We start from the raw sequence: 22,465 nt of genomic DNA on the forward strand, positions 1-22,465 counted from the left end.
ATCCACCACAAAGTATGAGCAGGGTCTTACACCGCAAGGTGGCCCAAACCTGGGTAAACTGCTGTGTGCATTTTCTTTCTTGTTCATCGAGCTAGGCCGTGGGGGCGACGACCTGGTTGCTGGAGAGGTTGAGTTCTTCACACACGCCCCAGAGTTCGAACCTTTCTTGAGTCCGCAGAGCCCTGAATCCGACATGGATGAAGAGGACCGGCGAAAAGGATCACCGAAAGTCTTCAGGACCCGGACATCGTGCCCTTGAGGACAGCAATAGCAGCAACCCAGCAGCACATAAGCTACAGGGCCCGGACATCTGGCCTGGCCCCGGACATCCGGCCCGACGACCCAGACATGCGGCGCTAGCCTGGAAATCTGGCCCCTCCTGTCCAGAGAGCAGCCAAACGCCATCGAAGCTAGCCCGGACATCCGGCCATGTCCGCGCACAGTATAACGGGCCTCCAGCCCATGTCTCCCTCCAACTCATCCCAACATGTATTAGCACCATAAATAGACCTCCCCCCTCTCCATCTAGGGTTAGCAAAGGAATAGCCCATTAGAGATAGAACTTTGCTCATCCACTTATCCCCTACTCCTATGGAGACTGAGATCTCCTAGGAGAAGATCCCTCAAGTGGATTCAAGACCCCCCTTTGTGGGAAGATCCTCCAAGGATTCAAGATCTCTTTCCTCACATATTGAGATGAACTAGTTACCGTGTATCCTCCTTGTTGACTTTGAATCATGTATTTCTCCTTTGTGTATGTGGATTTAGCACATGTGTGATTGGATCTCATTGATCTGAGTGTTTTCATCTCTTGTGTTGTTCGTGTTCTTTAGAAATCCCCCTTGAAATCGTGAAAGATCGGCTATTAGGGTTCCACCCTATATCAAATGGTCTCTAAAACTGTCGAATTAATAACACCAGTTAGAACAATTAGTGAGGACCCAAGGTACCGACCATGTTCATCCCTACATACTGCCGCTGCAGCTCCAACACGTTCATCATAGGACAAACCCCCATCTACATCTTTACCTAATATTAAAGGGAGGAGTGTTTCTCCACTTTTTTTCGTCTTACAAATCTTTCGCACGTCGTCAGTTTAAAAAAAGAAAAAATACGAACAAAGACGGCCTGGAACCGTGGTCCATAGGAAAGAAACCGGCATGCACAACCATCTAGCCAAGCCAACACCTTTGCTGTAAAAGCGGAAGCTCCCATATTATTGAGGCCGAAGGCAGCAGTTTCATGGGCCGGCCCATTTGAAAGGACGGCGTCCCACATAATTTTATTCCTTTTTTTTGTAGTTTTCTGTTTCAATTTTTTGTAGTTTTAGTTTTTCCCTATTTAGGTTTTTATAGTAGTCGTCACACTTTAAAAAAATCATGTATTTGAAAAATGTTAAACATGTATAAAAATGTTTCTGATGTACAAGAAAAACATAGAATATTTATTAAAAAAATACCGATTAAAACATGTATTTGAAGAAAAAGTTAATCATGTATTTAAATAATATTAGACATATAAAAAATGTTTCAGATGTATATGAAAAAGCGGACATGAAAACATATATTTCATGAAATGTTAACCATGTATTTTTACAAAAATTAACCCGTATAATCAAATATTTCATATGTACACAAAAGATGTACAATATGTAGAAAAAACTAGACATCAAAACATATATCTGAAGAGATGTTAATCATATATTATAAAAATGTTAAACATGTATAAAAGTATGTACAATGTGTATTACAAAATATAGACATGTGTTGAAAAAACGTAGACATCAAACATTTCTTTAAAGAATGTAATTATCTATTTGAAAAATATTAAACACATATAAAGAAATGTTCCTAATATATACAAACAAATGTAAAATGTGTAAGAAAAAACATAGACAGTAAAACCTATATTAAAATAATGTTAACCATGTATTTCAGAAATGTTCAACATATGCAATAAAAATGTCCGTTATGTATAAGCAAGATGTAGATTATGCGTGAAAAAAGTAGAAAAGTGTTGAAAAAAGAAAAATGAAAAAAAGGATGAAAACCTGAAAGGAAAAAATGAAGGGAATCATACATAAACAAAAGAAAAAACACTGAAAATGGAAGATAAAATAGGAAAAAGGAAAGCCAAAAAACTGAAGAAAAGCCAGGCTGCAGGCAATGGGAAAAAACTGAACAAATAAAAAATGTACAGTATTGGGTCAGCCCACTATTTTCTACACGTAGGCGATTCATAGGAATGACTACGAAGAGAAATAACCATCGCGGTCTTATTGTGAAAGAGAGTTTTCTTAAGAAAAATTGTTCGCTGCACAAGCCCACTAAGTTTGTTTTCCTGTTTCGTAGTACATTACTTAACTTCTCTTTGTCGAACTGCACGTCCCTATTCTCGATGAGTTTTGACTTTGACGATTAAGCGTTCGATATCCAAATTTTTCTTGCTTTTGCGTATAAAATAAGCCTACAAATCAGAAAAAAGAATCTATTAAAAATTTAGGAGAAAGGTAATTTCAGGCAAAGGAGAAAACGAACTCTATGCCGAAGAGTTCATGGAGCATATGTCGGACCCAATCATCCATCTCCGATATATTGCAATATGTCGGCATGCCGTCAATATTGATTCTATCATGTACCTCTTGTCAGATGTCCAAAGAAAGACTGACGCACTAATTATTGTGACCCTTTTTATTTTTCGATGAAAGTTTTTATTAATAACCTAGACATATGAAATCCAAGGCGGTAGCATTAGATAGGCGGATGTGGACGTGTACAAGATGTGTGCATGGTTGCATGCACACGACATAACATCACATCTTCATCAACTACCACGTTAACTAGCCGACTCCCGCACCAATGCACTTCTGTCTTGGGCGCCATCAGGCAGGAGCCCACCTCATTTGCCCCACTACCATCGCTGGGTGGAATCGTCCAGAGGCTGGTATCTCACACTGATGAATATTCTGATAAACATAATAATTTTATCTCATGTTGTAACACACGGACATATGTTTTAATAGATTTTAACGTGTCCATTCGAAAGGGGTTTCCTGAAGTTGAGTAGTTGACTTGTTGCCCCAACGACCACGGCAACTGAATCTTGGGGCCCATATCCCGTCCCCACTGGTAAGTGTCAGGGTACGTCCGGGAAACGCGAAACGGGCTAGGGAAACGAGCTTTTCTTGTGCGGGCGCGGTGCGGTCACCTCTCGCTCTGAGGGTACCGGCCCACTCACCTGCCTAGTTTTTATAGCGCCCACCCTCCCTCCGGGGTCTCACAGTTCATTAGAGTCACCTCCCCCCTAAAACCCACATCGCGGGCGGAGCAGAGGACGACGCAAACCCTCGCGATGTCCGGCGATCGACGCGGCGGCGGGCCTGCAGGCAACGGCGAAAGCCCCGGTGAGCGCCCCCCTCTCTTATCCCCCTCTCTTACCGCGGTTCGGAGATGGTCACATTCCTGTAATGGGGGTGGAGGGTTTACCCCTACGTCAGTTGCGGGCCTATCGTCCTATGTGTCGGTGCTTCAGGGATCCGCGCGGTGCCGGGGGGGGGGGGGGGGGGGGGATTCGTTGGGTGGGGCGAATCGATTGTTGCATCTGGTTAATGACTGAGGAGGAGGGATTAATGCTGCTCTGCGAACTTGGTTGTTTGGTTTGGGGATGTAGGTCGCTTCGTTTGTTAATTCTATATTCTACCTGCCTGGAGTTTTTTTTCCCTTAATTTAAATATTTTTTATTAGGTTTGGGTTCGTTTTGACGGGGTTCCCGTTAGTTCCGTGAGCTTCATATGTGAAGCGGATCTTTCCGTGTATACAAAATCATGGACGGATTATTCACTGGGATTTTTTGGCGATACCAATTTTTGTGTGCTTTTCTGTTTGATTTGGTGGTGATTTGTGTTAGTTATACGTTTCATCTGCTCATCTAATATCTGCTTTGGATATCTTCTGTAACTTGCTTTGTTCACCTGCTTATATTACTGGTTGGTATGTAAGAATGTTCTTTATAAGTATTTGGCACGGTTAATATTATTTTATCCAACACTGGTGTTAGAACAGTAAAGTTGAGAGGCCGTCCAGTGTTTTTAGTTGCAATGTTTGTCTATTCTTTCTTCTTTCATTGAATTTTGATTCAATTTGGTTGAACTCCTTGGAATAATTTGGTTTAATGCTGATGTTAGAAAGATCGGGGTGTTCCGAACATTGTGTTCATTTAAGCAGGTTCGACTTTGTGGTTTTTGCATTTTGAATGGCTGTGTACTCCCTGTGTATGAGACTCCTGCAACTAATGCTATTGTAACCAGCGACTAGCCAGGATTGGAGCAAACGCCCCGCCAAGGATTACGAGCTTCTAATTATCCTCGGAGGTTTTTTGTGTGAAATCATAAAAAAACTACGGCTCAATTGTACGGTCATTGTAGAATTTGAATTCCCAAAACATGACTAAGTACAAAAAATAGTAAGAGGATACGGGAAATAGTATCAGATCAATAGTTTGGTTGATCAGAACCTCCCAAGATGACATCCACAATATAAGAAGTGCCAATGCCTTTATGAAATCAATAACATAATTTCAAAAGTGACGGCACAAATATCAAGTGAAATAGAAATCAATGACAGAATTTCTAAATAGGATTGGAGTCCAGGACGGGGGAGTTGAGTGAGCCAGCAGCTCGACCCTTGGCCCTCGGCTGCACAGCAGCCAGCAGAGGCAGGGTGCAATGACGTGACACATACGGGTGGATGCCTGCAGTGGAGAAGATTCAGGGTAGCACGGCGGCGGGGCGCGCAACAGAGGTAGCCACTGGGGGCCAAGTTCGACGATGGTGAGGCGGTGCACGTGTCATGTCGTAGGAGTGGGAAAAAGTTCGAGCGAGTGAGCTGCCAGAGTTTGGGAATCGGGACCAAATTGATGTATTCACTGCCTTGCTCATGTCTGGGCTTTGCTGAGAGCAAGATATTGGGCCCTTGGTGGGCTTACTACTCTGCTGGACCCTACATATAGGTTCAGGCCATGGCCCTGGATGCCTCTGGTCCAGCTCCGTCCCTAATTGTAACCCCCTTGAGACCATTTTGTTTCTATTGATTGATTGCATTTCAGGTGAATGTCATAAAAATAATGGGCGCTGTTCTGGATGGTTAAACTTGAAAGATTTGTAAAGTCGGAACTGGTTCTAAATCTGTATCCAATAGGCTTGTTCTTGGTTTTGCATGGTTTGTGCACACAGCTAATCTGTTCAGTGTAGATGCGGAGGATATGCTAGTAATGCACTGTGGTGCTTCTCAATGTACTCCCTCCGTTTCCAAATAATTGAAGTTCTAGGATTTTCCTAAGTCAAACTTTTTTAAAGTTTGACCAAGTTTATAGAAAAATCCGCAAAGACCGACAATATCAAGTGAATACATTGAGAAACACCACACCACATTGCCTGGTATCAAATCTCCATTGAATGAAAATTTCAAGTTAGAAAATTGGACAATACATAACAACATTTCGTAGATATTGCGGTATATGCTTTTGTTTGTTTTTAGACTCAGCACCACTATATGCTCTTATACATACTGTGAACTGTTTGGTTGCCTGTCTATGTTTTCTTTAATATTATTGTGCTCCATCCTGTACCATGCTCATGCATTACCAGTTACTGCTTGGTGTAGCTTCATAACCTAAGTATACCAAAACGGATCAAACGATTTGTCTAACTTGCCTTGTGACAAATGTGTCTTTGATACGTGAGACCCAGCCAAGAAAAGGCTTTGGTAGGCCTGGCCTCAACCATGGTTGGGAACCGGACACTAGCTTAATTTTGTAAAGCTTGCCAAGCTAAACTTTGGCTTCCTGCCAAATACTACCTTAAGAGCTTATATATTTGCCTGTAATCTGCTACTACATGTATCACTCAACAATTCTAACCATGTTTGGATTTTGGTTGACATGTTTGCTACTGCTAAAAATCTTGTTGCTGTGCAATTGCTAGTCTACTGAATGTTTACAATATTTTCTGCTTGTAAGTCTGCAACTTAATTCCTGTACCCTCCCTAGACTTTGATTAACAATTCATTAGCCTTATTCTGTTCTGCAGTTTTTTTTATTGTTGTCATCATGCATGTAAATATGTTTATATCACTCTTATCTAATCATACATAATCCTGTCTTGCATCCAGGGGGTGGCTGGGAGACTATTGAGAAGAAGAAGAAACTAGGGCAAACATCTGGGAGGGGACAATGGGCACCATGGGGTTCATCCTCAAATGCTCCACCTACTACAGCACGTCAAGCTTGGAATGGCAATGGATCTTCACGTTCTTCAGGAAACAATTGGGCTCAACCTTCTGATCGTAGGTCTGCTGCCAGAGGTAATCCCAGGGCATCATCACAAACAAAGTCTACAGAGCCAGAATTGCAAGCACCAAACCCAGTTGTGACTCCACCCCTGGCAAATGGTTGGCAGTGGGCATCCAGGCCTCGCCCATCTGGTCCTGAAAGCAGCAAGGATGATGTTGCTTCATCTGGTTTAGACCCTGAGGCGAATAATCCTGAAGTTGAGGATTCATCAGATGATGATAATGATGATGATATGAGCGATGACTATGATTCTGATGCATCTGAGAAAAGTTTTGAGACACGAAAAATGAATAAGTGGTTCAAGAGTTTTTTTGAAGTCATCAATACCTTAAGTGTCGATCAGATACATGAGCACACTAGGCAATGGCATTGTCCGGCATGCAAAAATGGACCAGGAGCAATTGACTGGTTCAAAGGGCTGCAATCTTTGGTGACACATGCTAGAACAAAGGGTTCTAAGAGGGTTAAGCTCCACAGGGAATTGGCTGCATTGCTTGAAGAGGAGATGTCTCGCAGGGGATCTTCTGTGGTACCATCTGGTGAGCAATTTGGGAAATGGAAAGGATTGCGAGAAAGCACTGACCGGGAGATAGTATGGCCACCAATGGTCATCGTGATGAACACCCTACTTGAAAAAGATGAAGATGATAAGGTGATGTTCACCTATCTTTAGCTCTGCCAAGAGCTTTACACATAACATGTGTTATATTTATTTAGCATTGTATCTTCAAGTATGTTGTCTACTGGCATTTGATGTTGTTTACATAATATTGCTATGGTGGTAGGTTGCAATGTTTCCCCCCTTCTAGATGATGTTTAATGTGGAGTGTGGCTTGTACACCTGGATTTCTAGTTACCCTATATAGTAATCACAACTTTACTCATGGAAAATGCATTCGAGCACCTGGGTGCCACACACCCCTATATGAAAATAGCATTAAAAAAATATCAGGAAATTTCTAAAAATTCTGAAATTTTGGTATATGAAACGTGAGTGCCCATTGTACACCTGTGTTCATTTTCGTGGGGAATGGGTGCCCATGGTATCCGCGGCGTAGGAATTCGGCCCGACATACGCACATTCAGTTTTTTTCCTACACATACGATTTTTTTGTCTTTTTTTACTGACATTACCACAGGCACCCATTCCCCACGAAACTGAACGCGTGTGTACAACGGGCACCCAGGTTTCATATCCCAAAATTTCAGATTTTTTTGAAATTTCTAATATATTTTTTGATGTTATATTCATATAGGGGTGTGTGGCACCCGAGAGCCACAAATCCTCATCCCTTTACTCATGTGCTATTTCTTTTGTAATGTATATAAACTTATGGCATATCTAATATTAGCAAAAGTAAAGAACAAAACTGCTATATTTTCATGCTTATTTCTTTTCTTCTCTCTTTACAGCATTTTGATTCATATATGTTAATCTGTCTCGGAAGGATTAAAATACACAATATTCGTTTAACACGAGGTCAATCTGTTATAATTATTCTTTATTGTTATTTGCTTGCACTCATGCTTGAATGTAATACAAATTAAAAGAAAACAAGTATATAATCTGTTGACTAGGTGTAGTTGGTGATCAGTTGAATGTTCACGAATGTATTCCATTGCATTTCTAATTGCAACAACAACAACAACAACAACAACAGCGAAGCCTTTAGTCCCAAACAAGTTGGGGTAGGCACATAAGATCTCGCAACCAACTCATAGTTCTGGCACATGGATTTCTGAAATGCATATGTTTAAAATAATTATTCAAGATTTCTACGATGATGTTTTATTGCATTCTGATTTCACTCTTCATTGATGCTCACTAGTGGTTAGGCATGGGCAACCAAGAACTTCTTGAGTATTTCAGTGATTATGCTGCGACCAAAGCACGCCATGCATATGGTCCAGGTGGGCACCGTGGCATGAGTGTGCTAATATTTGAAAGCTCTGCTGTGGGCTATATGGAGGCAGAACGTCTTCATAAGCATTTTATTGATCAAAGAACAGACAGGGACACTTGGCAGAATCGCAGGGTTCCTTTCTTACCTGGTGGGAAGAGACAATTATACGGTTTCCTAGCCAGAAAGGAAGACATGGAGACTTTCAATAGACACTGCCAAGGTATAATATTTAACTTGTGGTCATACGTTTTAATGCATGGGACTCTGTGCAATTGCTTGTTCATATGGTAAATACCTGGCTGTAATGAACTTCTCTTCCTAAATTCGGTGCCACCAATGATCATTGGTGTTAATGCAACATGATGTACATGTGAAGCTGTGTATCTCTGTTCTTCCCTCGTATTGACATGTTAACATGGTCAATACTAACTGCGATCATGTTTATATACAAGCCTCATGAGAACAAAGTGTACTTGGAGCATAGTATCACATGCCTGTTTAGTTTTCTGATGCTATTTTGATTATAATTTCCGATCATTGCCACCACTTGTTTGTGCAGGAACCTTTTGGTGAGTAGGATCTTTTGCCTATTTAACACAAAATACGTTTTACTGGTCCTACTGGTTAGTGATGTGGTTTTAGTTCGTGCCCTCATGTGCTTTGGTTTATTAGTGCTTTATTGCTATCTTATGGTACGATATCATGTGATTGTTCTGAAAGCATTATCTTTTTATTATATTAAATTAAAAATGAATTCTGTTCCATACTACTATATTAAATTAAACCAAAAAGTGAAATTCAAACATATTTTTGTTTGACCAGAATTATAGAATAAAATATCAACATCCGCAAATAGAAAATAAAGAAAATATGAAAATACTTTTCATGGTGAATCTAACGATACAAAATTGATGTTATAGATATTAATGCTTTTTTCTAGAAACTTGGTCAAATATGTTCAAGTTTGACTTTTGAAGAACTAATACACCTTGTATTTTGGAACTGAGGGAGTAAATGTAAATATATGTAACACCAAATTTGTATCATTAGATCCATCCTTGATAAGTATTTTAATATTTCCTTTATTTTGTATTGAGGATGTTGATATTTTATTCTAGAATCCTGGTCAAACATACATATGTTTGACTTTCACGCAAATTTATGCACCTTATATTCTGGAACTGAGGGAGTATATTTGCCTACTGTGCTAAGTTTAAACATAAATGCTTTATCATAATTTTCAGGGAAAAGCCGCCTGAAATACGAGATGAGATCTCATAATGAGATGGTAGTGGCCCAGATGAAGCAAATGAGCGAAGATAATCAACAACTCAATTATCTGAAGAACAAGGTGGTTAAGACAGAGCAGCGCTCTAAAGTTGTAGAAGAAACCCTGGGTGTTATTACGCAGAAACTTCGAGAGACTATGGAAGAGAATATATTCGTCAGGAGTAAAGCTAAAGAGAAGCACTCTGAGTATGAGGAAGAGGTAATGATTGCTTAAAGGTTACACTAGTGCCTGTGAACATACATCTAAACATCAAAGGGATATCTTATTTCAAATACTATTACATGCCAATGACTTAGATAGTCATGCTCAACATTCAATAGGATTTGTTGTAATGTCCGTTTTCTGCAAATACAGAACCTTTCCCATTATTTCCTGTGTTGTCTTTTTCCTTGTTTTGAGTTCATCTCATATGTTGATCTTGTGTTTCTATACTACGCAGATGAAATCCCAGGAAAAATTCTTCCATGATCAGATAGAGAACATTCACAAGGCCACAGAAGACAAGGAAAGCGAGTTTGAGAGATTGCTGCAGGAGGAGCGTGCAAAGGCTAGACAGTGTGATGTGGATTCTGGGACTACTGAAAATCGCAGGCTAAGGTATGTGTGATGGTTTTGTGTCGGTCCGCCACATGAAACATGATTGAATATACAGAATGTCCAGTCCATATAATTTAGGGGAAGTTCTCAGGTGAGGTGCTTTAGCAGACCCTATATACATCTCCTCCTAAAATTTGTTTTTTTTTCTATTTCTCTTTAAACTAGGATACAAATGGTGGAGAGGCAGCCGGGCGTGGAGGCGGCCTGAAATTTCAGCGGTTGCCTCCCGCCATTTTTAGGGGAAGGTTTATGGGGGGAGACTTGTATGAGATCTCACATTAGGTGAGACCGTGAGATCAACCCCCAAAACTCATATTTAGATATTTCAAAAAAAAAATCTGAAATTATGTAACAACTTTGATGTGGGGTGTGTCTAAAACTCCGAAAAAATCAGCTCAAAACTCGATGTATATTTAGAGATATTTTTTTTCCTCAAAAGTGAATAGTGGCAGCTTTGGGTGAATAGTATTTTGACACTATTCACATCCGATTTTGTCTTTTTTGTTTCTATTAATGTAAGTTGAATTAGGAGCTGAAACTTTTGAGGTTTTACATCAAACATTGATGTGTCTACAATTTTTTTTGAGAATGTTGAACATGTAAATTTTTTTTTAGAAAAAATCGATCTTATTGATCTCACCTAATGTGAGATCTCACACAAGGTTTACGGGAAGGCTTTCTTTTCCCCTAGATGATGTAAACCAGTTTTATGGTACCTGCTGGAGCAGTTTATTTTTGGCCCAACTCCCCCTAAACCAATTTCTCATATGGGAAAGGAGACTTGTTGGAGATGCTCTAATGTTGCAATTGTGTATTGTAGTGATGGACGTTGTCAATATTGTTGTTTAGTTTGTCAAAAATATTGTTTTTGTTTCCTTCAGTTTTTTATCATGTCATGTCTTGTCCTCTTCAACTTTATCATGTCTTTGTCAAAAATATATAGTAAAAACACCATCAATTTAAACCTGTGTTATGCTTGTGCAGGAAGGAACAGGTACAGCGGTTCATAGAGTGCCAGGTTAAGGACGTGCAGGAGTTTGAGGCTGAAAGGGACGAAATGATAAAAGCGCACGAGGAGAAGAAGGTGCAGCTGAAGAAAGAGTACATGGCAAAGGAGGTGGAGCTCGAGAAGGAGTTTGATGCTGCTCTCACCGGTTTGATGGAGAAACATAGGCCAGGCACCTTCCAGGCCTCCAGCTCCAGCCCGTGAAGATTCACAACTATCTGAGATTTGCCTTCTGCATAACGACATCTAAAGATGCAAGACCATATGTGGTGCATGATTAGGAATCCTGAACTTGATTGAACCTGTATGGGTGGTTATATGGCCATGATTAGGAAACCTGAACTTGTCTGAGTGTCAAGTGTCAGTAGCATGTTTTACACCACTATCTAATGACTGCCTGGGGAGCAAGCGTCGAATCCCTTCTTGAACATGTTAACTGTAATGTCATCTTGTTGTGCTTTATGTCGAACTTCGGTCTGGCGGGCGGCATTGATTGAGTGAAAATATAGACAAGTAATTTGGGATGGAGTTAATATTTGTCAAAGATATGATGAGAATTAGGCAACCTACACACTGTGGATACGTTTGATCGTGCATACCTTAGACAAACTGCCTATCTCTCAGAGATCTCAAACGCCCGGGCTGATCAGCACCAATGGTGTGTCTGTCATGTTGGACTTACCTTAGACAAACTGCCTATCTCTAAGAGATCTCAAATGCCCGGGCTGATCAGCACCAATGATTTTTCTTGTCATGTTGGACTGATGATGGAGTCCCACACCGAATTGTCTTCGGTGGGGGTGTGAACGTGGCGTGACACCGCTTTGGCTCGCCGCATGAGGCCAAATCCGGCTATTAAAGTCGGCCAGCGTCCCCCAATCCTAGCCACATCCACCTCCCCCCTCTTTGTGCCGCCAGCCCGAGCCTATCCACCTCTCTCCCGTTGCTCCGCCACTCTTCCCACGCTGTCCGGTTTCGCTATGGATCGGCGAAAGAAGACTTATGCTATGCTCACGCCGAAGCGCCTGTTCCAGATTGGGCAGGAGATCCTGGTGAGGCACGCCACCCGCATCGCTGCCGGCCCGCCCTCGGACTTGCCGAAGTCGGAGGAGAGGCGGAGGAGCAACAACCGGCGTCGATGGAGGTGGTGGATCCGTAGGACGACGAGGCGGAGGCGCCGGCTTCGGGCTTCAACATGGAGGACGCGTAGGCGGTGTTCGCGGTCGTCCAAGCGGCCAAGATGGTGGAGCAGCAGGACATCCTGGAGTCTATCCAGGATGAGGGTTATGTGGAGGCCAACCGATAGTTCATCTCGCAGGAACGGGCAGCGACCAATGCGCTTTTCAACGAACTCGACGCAGAGATGGAGGTAGAGGCAGATGAGGAGCAGTCGAAGGAGCCGCACGAGCCGGAGTTGCGCCTGCCGCCCATGTACCCAGAGCCAGGCACGGAGATAGTGAACATCTTCGACGGGAATTAGGGTAGTATAGATTTCTACGTAGTATTTCCTCGTTTGCATGCTTGGTTTTAAGCATGAAGTATCCGGATGCAGAGTAGTAAATTTGAGGCATGACCGGTCACTGCCTGTGGACGCGCCCGGGCGTGTTCGTGGGCGTTTGTGGGGCCGGATTTGAAGTATGGTCGTAGATGCTCTAAGGAGTGCGCTAGGTACTGGATGACATCTCTGCCACTGTTTGTTGGTGCCGTTGGATGGAAGAGATGACACTTCAATGAAAGCAAAACCGCAACAAAACATATCAGCCCCCATCCGCCCCTTGACAAAGGTCCACTGATTCCCGTGGACATGTGGCCAAGGCTTTCCGACAAGGATTTTATTGGCCCACAACCTTAAGTGATGCGGAAGAGCTAGTCCAGACATGTGATGCATGCCAATTCCACTCCAAAGAGATCCATCAACCAGCACATGCTCTTTAGACGATTCTACTTTCATGGCCGTTCGCGGTATGGGGGCTGGACATCCTCGGGCCTTTTCCCCGTGCTACCGGGGGCTTCGAGTACTTGTTCGTGGCTATCGACAAGTTCACGAAGTGGCCTGAGGTAGAGCCTGTCAGGAAAGTCACTGCTTAGTCTGCAATCAAGTTTTCAGGGGGCTGTCTGCCGTTTCGATGTGCCTAACCGCATCATTACCGACAACGACACCCAGTTCATGAGTGATGCTTTCACAACAGATTGTGAGCAACTCGGTACCCAGATTTGCTATGCGTCTATTACTCACCCGGGAAGCAATGGACAAGCGAAAAGGGTCAATGCTGAAGTGCTGCGTGGTCTCCGTACCCCGACTTTTGACAGTCTGAAAAATGCGGTAGACGCTGGGCTGATGAAGTCCCGTATGTTCTTTGGTCACTCAAAATGACACCAAATCGAGCGACGGGAGAAACCCCCTTCGCTCTTGTCCATGGAGCTAAAGCGGTACTCCCCACGACACTCGTGTACGGATATCCTCGAGTTAGAGCTTATGATGAAGACGATCAAGAGCGAAGAAGACATGAATATGTCAATTTACTCGAGGAGAACTGATCCAGGGCAGTTGTACGTGCATAACGTTATCAATAGGGGTTGCGTCGCTATCAGAGCCGCAACATCCGTTCCCGTGGATTCGAGGAAGGTGACCTTGTGCTTTGCCAGATTTAGTCTGGGAAAGTGCAAAACAAGTTGACACCAAAGTGGGAAGGTCGTTTTAGGGTGGTGCAAGTTACTAGACTGGGGCTACCAGGCTAGAAACCGAAGATGGAAATCCTGTGAAAAATTCATGGAACACTGAAAACCCGCAGAAGTACCATCTTCACAAGTTCTACCCTTAGGACCCTAGTGGGATCCGTACGTGCTAGCAACTATCATCGCTGCTGGATCTACTCCAGCCGGCAACAACTGATGTCTAAAGCAAATAAATAAGTCCAAACATCTTGCAACATCATGTAAATTACCATGGCAAGTTGTAGTCATAGTTATGATCTACATCTAGTAGTTACACTCGTGACATGCATCATGCTACATAATGCATACTTTATGCTCACAACTAAGGAACATGTTGTGGATGCAAAACACAATCAAAGTTATTCTGCCTTTCTGATAAGGATCCAAGGTAGCAAAATTCTCCTTCACGGACGGACGAAGGGGCTACACGGCAGGCCACGGCCAACCTCTACGTCCAACCAGAGCAAGAACCAAACAAGCAGAGATAAGTGAAGCATCTTAGTCTTTAGTATTTGGTTTGTTTTTTGATTTTTCCCTGTGTGTTCTGCCCGTTCATGAAGAACCATCTTTAGAATGTCCAATCATAACAGGCGAATGCATCATTTGGATAACCAATGACGCTCATACAAGTTGTGATATTTCTAACTATGTGCGCGTATTAGGGAACAACACTTCCTATAGCCATGGTTTAGGCAGAGTTCTAATGCGCTATAGTCGGGATGCTGTATGACCAAACGCAATCTGATCGAAAGCATGATGGGCACGCAGATGAAAATATCGATTGAAGTTAACGGGGATATCTTAGAAAATTAATATTTATAATTAAGGGTTTTCTATATTTGTGCCCCTAGTTGCTTAGTTGTGCTCAGTTTTACCCAAGGAGTCTAAATTTCCTCACTTTTTCCCTCCCCCATTTGCCCCACTCTCACAAAAGTGCAAATAGTACCTTGCCGTCGCGTCAATGTAGTTGATCGTTACCTCCTCAGTTACTGACGCGTGGGGCTAGAGAGACATGTGGGCCGTGTATGACATGTGGGCCTTGCCGCTTCTCTTTCCCGTGCACCGTACCGCGGTGGTGGGCATGCACGTTTGATGGAAAACGTCCAAAAACGTCCCATTGTATAAGAGGAGGGGAACCACCACTGGACGCATCTTCCCCACCATTTCCCCCCAAATCGCCTCCCTCACCACAACAATACCCTCACAGATGAGAACATCAATACCATTGTTGCACCCACAACCCCTACTGCTATACATACTGGACCAATTACGAGAGCTCATGCACGCTAATTGAATTACTAGGTATTTCCGTTTCTTGGTAACAATTCTAATGTTCATAAGAATATGATGTTGCCTAAATTGGATACATTTGTGTTGATTACTAATAAAGGGCCTAACACGGACAAGAGGGATGAACACTGGAGCAGAATCAAGCATGGAGATGAAGGCGCGCACGAAGGGAACCAGAACGACATTTCTAGTGCAGATTTCAGCATTTTGAAGCCTCCTTGATGACAAACAAGGACATGGACGAAATATACAAAATGTCCTTTCATGAATTTCGTCCATAACTTAATATAGGTGCTGCGCCACCTTATTTCTGGGCCAGACCCATGTAATTCTGAAATAGTACTTATAGGCTATTTTTTAGAGTCTGTACTGTAGGAGAAATGACTCTGGAGGTGTTTTAGTCACACCTTGCCAAGGGGGACGAAATCCCATCTCTTTCCCCCTACAAATACATCCCTTAAGGCACTGTTCAGACTTTGGGTTTTGTTTAGATTAAAGTTCGCCATAGTTGCAACTCGCGTACTTCGTTTGTGTTCAACGACCAGACCAAGACGCCATAGAACCCCGCCTTCATTAATAAAGCTTCCCTCTTATATTCGCAATATCTAGATTGAATTTCTCTTTCTTGCTTGTTCTTCGTTTGCGTGCAGGAAACTAACCCTCGTGGTCAGTTTGATCATGCTTCGGTGTGGTCAGTAACCTCTCTTAGTTGGTTTAGTGATTGCTTAGGCGCAACATCCTCACACGTTCGTACTCGGATCGTCAAAGTCCACTCCACCAAAAACGATACCCACCATCTCATCGAATGACAGGACACCTTTGCCTCTATCAAGTGGTTCCATACAATGGTATTGACGAGGACATCAATACCATTGTTACACCCACAACCCCTGCTACTATACATACTGGACCAATTACTAGAGCTCGCACACGTCAATTGAATTACCAGGTACTTTCGTTTCTTGGTAACAATTCTAATGTTCATGAGAATATGATGTTGCCTAAATAGGATACATTTGTGTTGATTACTAATGAAGGGCCTAGCATGGACAAGAGGGATGTACACTTGAGCAGGATCAAGCATGGAGATGAAGGCGCACGCGAAGGGAACAAGAACGACATTTCTGGTGCAAATTTCAGCATTTTGAAGCCTCCTTGATGACATACAAGGACATGGACAAAATATACAAGATGCCCTTTCATGAATTTCATCCATAGCTTAATATAGGTGCCGCACCACCTTATTTTTTGGCCAGGCCCATGTAATTTTGAAATAGTACTTATAGGCTATTTTTTAGAGTCCGTATTGTAGGGAAAACGACTCAGGAGGTGTCTTAGTCCCACCTTGCCAAGGGGGGATGAAATCCCCTCTCCCCCCTACAAATACAACCCTTAAGGCACCATTTAGACTTTGGGGTTTTGTTTAGATTAAAGTTCATCAGTCTTTTACCGCCCTTGTTCTTTTTGATACTGGTGCATCACATTCATACATATCAAGGGGATTCGTGGATAAGTCTAAACTGCCAACCCAAACCCTTAGGACCCCTTTGTTAGTAAGTTCACCTGGAGCAGAGTATATGGCTAGTCGATGGTGCGACCAGATGCCATTAACCATTGGTAGCCATGTTTTCCCGTCTGACCTAATAATCTTGGAGTCACAAGGATTGGATGTGATATTAGGCATGGACTAGATGTCAAAGTGTGGAGGAAGCATTGACTGTGTTAGTAAGTCAATTTGTCTCACCACCCCTGAGGGAAAAAAGATTAAATATGTATCTAGGCATGCACCTAGGAGTAGCCAAGTGAATACCCTCACGAGAATTGTTCAGGACGAAGTGCCTGTAGTGAAGGATTACCCGGATGTTTTTCCAGAGGAGTTACCAGGCATGCCACCGGATCGAGATATCGAGTTTTTGATAGAACTATTGCCAGGCACCGGGCCTATATCAAAGAGACCCTATCAGATGCCCGCGAATGATCTGGAGGAGATCAAGAAGCAGATCAAGGAGTTATTGGAGAAATGTTACATTCGACGGAGTTCATCACTGTGACTCCCCCGATTCAATTGTACACTAATCATACATGTAACCGTGTACGATCAAGATCAGGGACTCACGGGAAGATATCACAACACAACTCTACAAATAAAAATAAGTCATACAAGCATCATATTACAAGCAAGGGGCCTCGAGGGCTCGAATACAAGAGCTCGATCATAGACGAGTTAGCGGAAGCAAAAAAATCCGAGTACTGACATAAGGTAAACAAGTTTGCCTTAAGAAGGCTAGCACAAACTGGGATACAAATCGAAAGAGGCACATGCCTCCTGCCTGGGATCCTCCTAAACTACTCCTGATCGTCGTCAGCGGGCTGCACGTAGTAGTAGGCACCTCCAGTGTAGTAGGAGTCATCATCAACGGTGGCGTCTGGCTCCTGGACTCCATCGTCTGGTCGCAGCAATCGGGTATAGGAAGGGGGAAAAGGGGGAACAAAGTAACCGTGAGTACTCATCCAAAGTACTCGCAAGCAAGGAGCTACACTACATATGTATGCATTGGTATCAATTGGAATAAGGGTATCATATGTGGACTGAACTGCAGAATGCCAGAATAAGAGGGGGATAGCTAGTCCTATCGAAGACTACGCTTCTGGCCACCTCCATCTTGCAGCATGTAGAAGAGAGCAGAAGGTAAGTCCACCAAGTAGCATCGTGTAGCATAATCCTACCCGGCGATCCTCCCCTCATCGCCCTGTTAGAGAGCGATCACCGGGTTGTATCTGGCACTTGGAAGGGTGTATTTTATTAAGTAACCGGTTCTAGTTGTCATAAGGTCAAGGTACAACTCCAAGTCATCCTGTTACCGAAGATCACGGCTATTCGAATAGATTAACTTCCCTGCAGGGGTGCACCACATTTCCCAACACGCTCGATCCCCTTTGTCGGGACACACTTTCCTGGGTCATGCCCAGCCTCGGAAGATCAACACGTCGCAACCCTACCTAGGCACAACAGAGAGGTCAGCACGCCGGTCTAAATCCTATGGCACAGGGGTCTGGGCCCATCGTCCATTGCACACCTGCATGTTGCGTACGCGGCCGGTGAGCAGACCTAGCCTCCCTTATACAAGAGTAGGCGTTCCAGTCCAACCCGGCGCACACCGCTTAGTCGCTGACGTCACGAAGGCTTCAGCTGATACCACGATGTCGAGTGCCCATAACTGTCCTCGCGTAGTTGGTTAGTGCGTATAGGACAGTAGCCAGACTCAGATCAAATACCCAGATCTCGTTAAGCGTGTTATTTTGAAGTAACCGCGAACGCCGACCAGGGCCAGGCCCACCTCTCTCCTAGGTGGTCTCAACCTGCCCTGTCGCTCCGCCACAAAGTAACAGTCGGGGGCCGTCGGGAACCCATGCCCAACACTACCTGGATGGAACCACCTGCCCCTTCATCCCCCAACATCGGAATCACTTGCGGGTACTCAACGAGCTGACCCGACTTTAGTCACAACATGTATAGTATGTATGTATAGTATATACCCGTGATCAACACCCGACGTGATCACGGCCCGATAGTATAGCATGGCAGACTGACAAGAATGTAGGGCCACTGATGATAATCTAGCATCCTATACTAAGCATTTAGGATTGCAGGTAAGGTATCAACAGTTGTAGCAACAATGACAGGCTATGCAACAGAATAGGATTAATGGAAAGCAGTAGCATGCTACACTACTCTAGTGCAAGCAGTAGAGAAGAATAGGCGATATCTGGTGATCAAGGGGGGGGGGGGCTTGCCTGGTTGCTCTGGCAAGAGAGAGGGGTCGTCAACACCATAGTCATACTGGGTAGCAGCGGCGTAGGTCTCGGTGTCTAGCGAGAGAAGAGGGGAAAGAAACAATGAATATAATGCAAACAGATGCATAGTGATGCATGACTTGACAAGTAGTGGTGCTAGGGGTGCCCTAACGCGGTATGAGGTGATACCGGTGAAGGGGGAAAACATCCGGGAAAGTATCCCCGGTGTTTCGTGTTTCCGGGCAAATGAACCGGAGGGGAAAAGTTGCGTGTTTTCTATGCTAGGGATGTGTGGCGGACGAACGGGCTATGTATCCGGATTCGTCTCGTCGTTCTGAGCAACTTTCATGTACAAAGTTTTTCCATCCGAGCTACGGTTTATTTTATATTGATTTTAAAAGATTTAAATCATTTTTAGAATTTATTTAATTTATTTAATTCAACATTATCCAGAATAGCATGTGCGAAAGAGTAGAGAGGGTCACGACAAAAACTGGACGCACTTCGTGTACAAACTGGACAAACTCTTTCGGAGTATCACGGTTTCGGACGAGAACTCATCTGTTACACTGGCACTTCAATGTTTTTTAAACTTATTTGAACTCCGGACTTCTTTTGTGTTCATTATGCAGCATTCAAAGCGACGTCATCAATTTCCAACATGTTCTGACATCATTTGTTGTTTTTCGGTCATTTACCTAATTGTTTAGAGAGCTAAATGACCGTGAAATTGAAAATCACTACAAAATGAATTCTGAAAATGTTGAAACTTGGCATGGTATCATCATTTCACCCTCATAGCATGTGCGAAAGTGTAGAGAGGGTCACGGCAAAAACTGGACGCACTTCGTGTACAAACTGGACAGACTCTTTCGGAGTATCAGGGTTTCGGACGAGAACTCATCTGTTACACGGGCACTGCAATGTTTTTTAAACTTATTTGAACTCCGGACTTCTTTTGTGTTTAGTATGCAGCATTCAAAGTGACGTCATCAATTTCCAACATGTTCTGACATCATTTGTTGTTTTTCGGTCATTTACCTAATTGTTTAGAGAGCTAAATGACCGTGAAATTGAAAATCACTACAAAATGAACTCTGAAAATGTTGAAACTTGGCATGGTATCATCATTTCACCCGCATAGCATGTGCGAAAGAGTAGAGAGGGTCACGGCAAAAACTGGACGCACTTCGTGTACAAACTGGACAAACTCTTTCGGAGTATCAGGGTTTCGGACGAGAACTCATCTGTTACACTGGCACTTCAATGTTTTTTAAACTTATTCGAACTCCAGACTTCTTTTGTGTTCATTATGCAACATTCAAAGCGACGTCATCAATTTCCAACATGTTCTGACATCATTTGTTGTTTTTCGGTCATTTACCTAATTGTTTAGAGAGCTAAATGACCGTGAAGTTGAAAATCACTACAAAATGAACTCTAAAAATGTTGAAACTTGGCATGGTATCATCATTTCACCCGCATAGCATGTGCGAAAGAGTAGAGAGGGTCACAGCAAAAACTGGACGCACTTCGTGTACAAACTGGACAAACTCTTTCGGAGTATCAGAGTTTCGGAGAAGAACTCATTTGTTACACGGGCCCTTCAATGTTTTTTAAACTTATTTGAACTCTGGACTTATTTTGTGTTCAGTATGCAGCATTAAAAGCGACGTCATCAATTTCTAACATGTTCTGACATCATTTGTTGTTTTTCGGTCATTTACCTAATTGTTTACAGAGCTAAATGACCGTGAAATTGAAAATCACTACAAAATGAACTCTGAAAATGTTGAAACTTGGCATGGTATCATCATTTCACCCGCATAGCATGTGCGAAAGAGTAGAGAGGGTCACGGCAAAAATTGGACGCACTTTGTGTACAAACTGGAAATAGAAGAAAAGAAATAGAAGAAAAGAAATAATGCAGAAAAGAAAAAACTATACAAAAAAATTACTCAAAAATAAATAGAAGAAAATAAATAATGCAGAAAAGAAAAAAACTATATAAAAAATTACTCAAAAATAAATAGAAGAAAATAAATAATGCAGAAAAGAAAAAACTATATAAAAAATTTGTTGGCGCGCTGCCCAGTGGGCCTGCCAGACCTAGGGTGTGCAAATGCAGACCCAGAAGGGCCAGCAGACTCATAGGGCAGCGCGCCCTTGTTAAGCCCAGAAGCCTGCTATGTAGAGAAGCTCGAAGGAGCAGCCGCGGCTGGGTTTATAAACCAGTGTGGCTGTCGTTCGCTCGGCAAGGTGGGACTAAACATGGTGCACCGCCGGTGGCAGCGCACAACCATTAGTACCGGTTGGTGGCTCCAACCGGTACTAAAGGGGGGGTCTTTAGTACCGGTTCGTGGCACGAACCGGTACTAAAGGGGCCGTTTCCCGCCCCTTGGCCTGGCGAAAATTGGTCTTTAGTACCAGTTGGTGCCTCCAACCGGTACTAAAGACCCCTCCTATATATATGGCATTCTCGATCCAACTTCTTCGCCGCGCCCGTCGCCCATCGCGCGCTGCCCTCACCGCCCCCGCCGCCCGTCGTCGCCGTCACCACCGTCGCCCCCGCCACCCGTCGTCGCCGACACCGCCGTCGCCCCCGCCGCGCCCGTCGCCGCCGCCTCTCGCCCCCGCGCCCGTCCCCGTCGTCGCCCGCCGCCGCCCGTATGCCGCCGCCCCCCCGCTCGTACACACACACACACGCACACACACATTGTTTTTACTTATTTTCTATTTTCTGTTGTTTAGATTAATGTTAGATAAATTACGTAGATAATAATGTTAGAATGTTAATGTTAGATGAATTATATGGAAAAGATGTTAAATATTAATGTCAAATATATTTTACATGAATTAGAACAAGTTGAACTAGTTGAATTAGTATAGCTAGATATTAATTAGGTATATATATGAGATTTGAACTAGTTGAATTAATATAACTAGTTTATTTTTAGTATGAAAATTAATAGAACAAGTTTATTTTTAGTAAGAAAATTTAGGTATATGAGACTTGATGATCTAATCAAAATATTACTATATAGAAATACCTACTTTATTTTAGTAAGAAATTAATAGAACTAGTTTATTTTTAGTAAATGCTTAGTTCAATTAATAGAACTAGTTTATTTAGTTGAATTAATAGAACTAGTAAGTGTTTAATGTTTCACCTATATATGAACATATGTTACATATTAATGTCAAATGTTAGATGAATTAGATATAAATTATATGTTAGATATATATTTAATTTAGTTATATGAAATTTCATTATCTAATTAACATTTTATTATATAGAACTAGCTACCTTATTTTTAGTAAGAAAATTAATAGAACTAGTTTAGTTGAATTAATTAGTTGAACTAGTTAGTTGAATTAGTTCAATTAATTAGGTATATTTTTCGTAAGTGCTTAGTTGAATTAGTTCAATTAATTAGTTGAACTAGTTGAATTAATAAAACTAATAAGTGTTTAATGTTTCTCCTATGAACATAGGAATGTCGTTTGACGACGAACACG

The 22,465-nt window shown here is 42.7% G+C and overlaps 1 protein-coding gene across 1 annotated transcript; it reads left to right on the forward strand.

Moving 5' to 3' along the window:
- The first annotated feature begins 3,252 nt into the window (after positions 1 to 3,252).
- On the forward strand, positions 3,253 to 11,674 carry LOC542968 (protein SUPPRESSOR OF GENE SILENCING 3 homolog). The gene is made up of 6 exons (XM_044524325.1): positions 3,253 to 3,403; positions 6,168 to 7,000; positions 8,178 to 8,472; positions 9,497 to 9,741; positions 9,983 to 10,140; positions 11,125 to 11,674. Exons 1-6 carry the CDS (start codon positions 3,352 to 3,354, stop codon positions 11,348 to 11,350), a joined length of 1,809 nt encoding a protein of 602 aa, XP_044380260.1. The 5' UTR covers positions 3,253 to 3,351; the 3' UTR covers positions 11,351 to 11,674.
- Positions 11,675 to 22,465: the final 10,791 nt, after the last annotated feature.

The sequence above is a fragment of the Triticum aestivum genome, chromosome 5A, assembly GCF_018294505.1.
Source record: "Triticum aestivum cultivar Chinese Spring chromosome 5A, IWGSC CS RefSeq v2.1, whole genome shotgun sequence".
NCBI classification, from domain to species: domain Eukaryota; kingdom Viridiplantae; phylum Streptophyta; class Magnoliopsida; order Poales; family Poaceae; genus Triticum; species Triticum aestivum.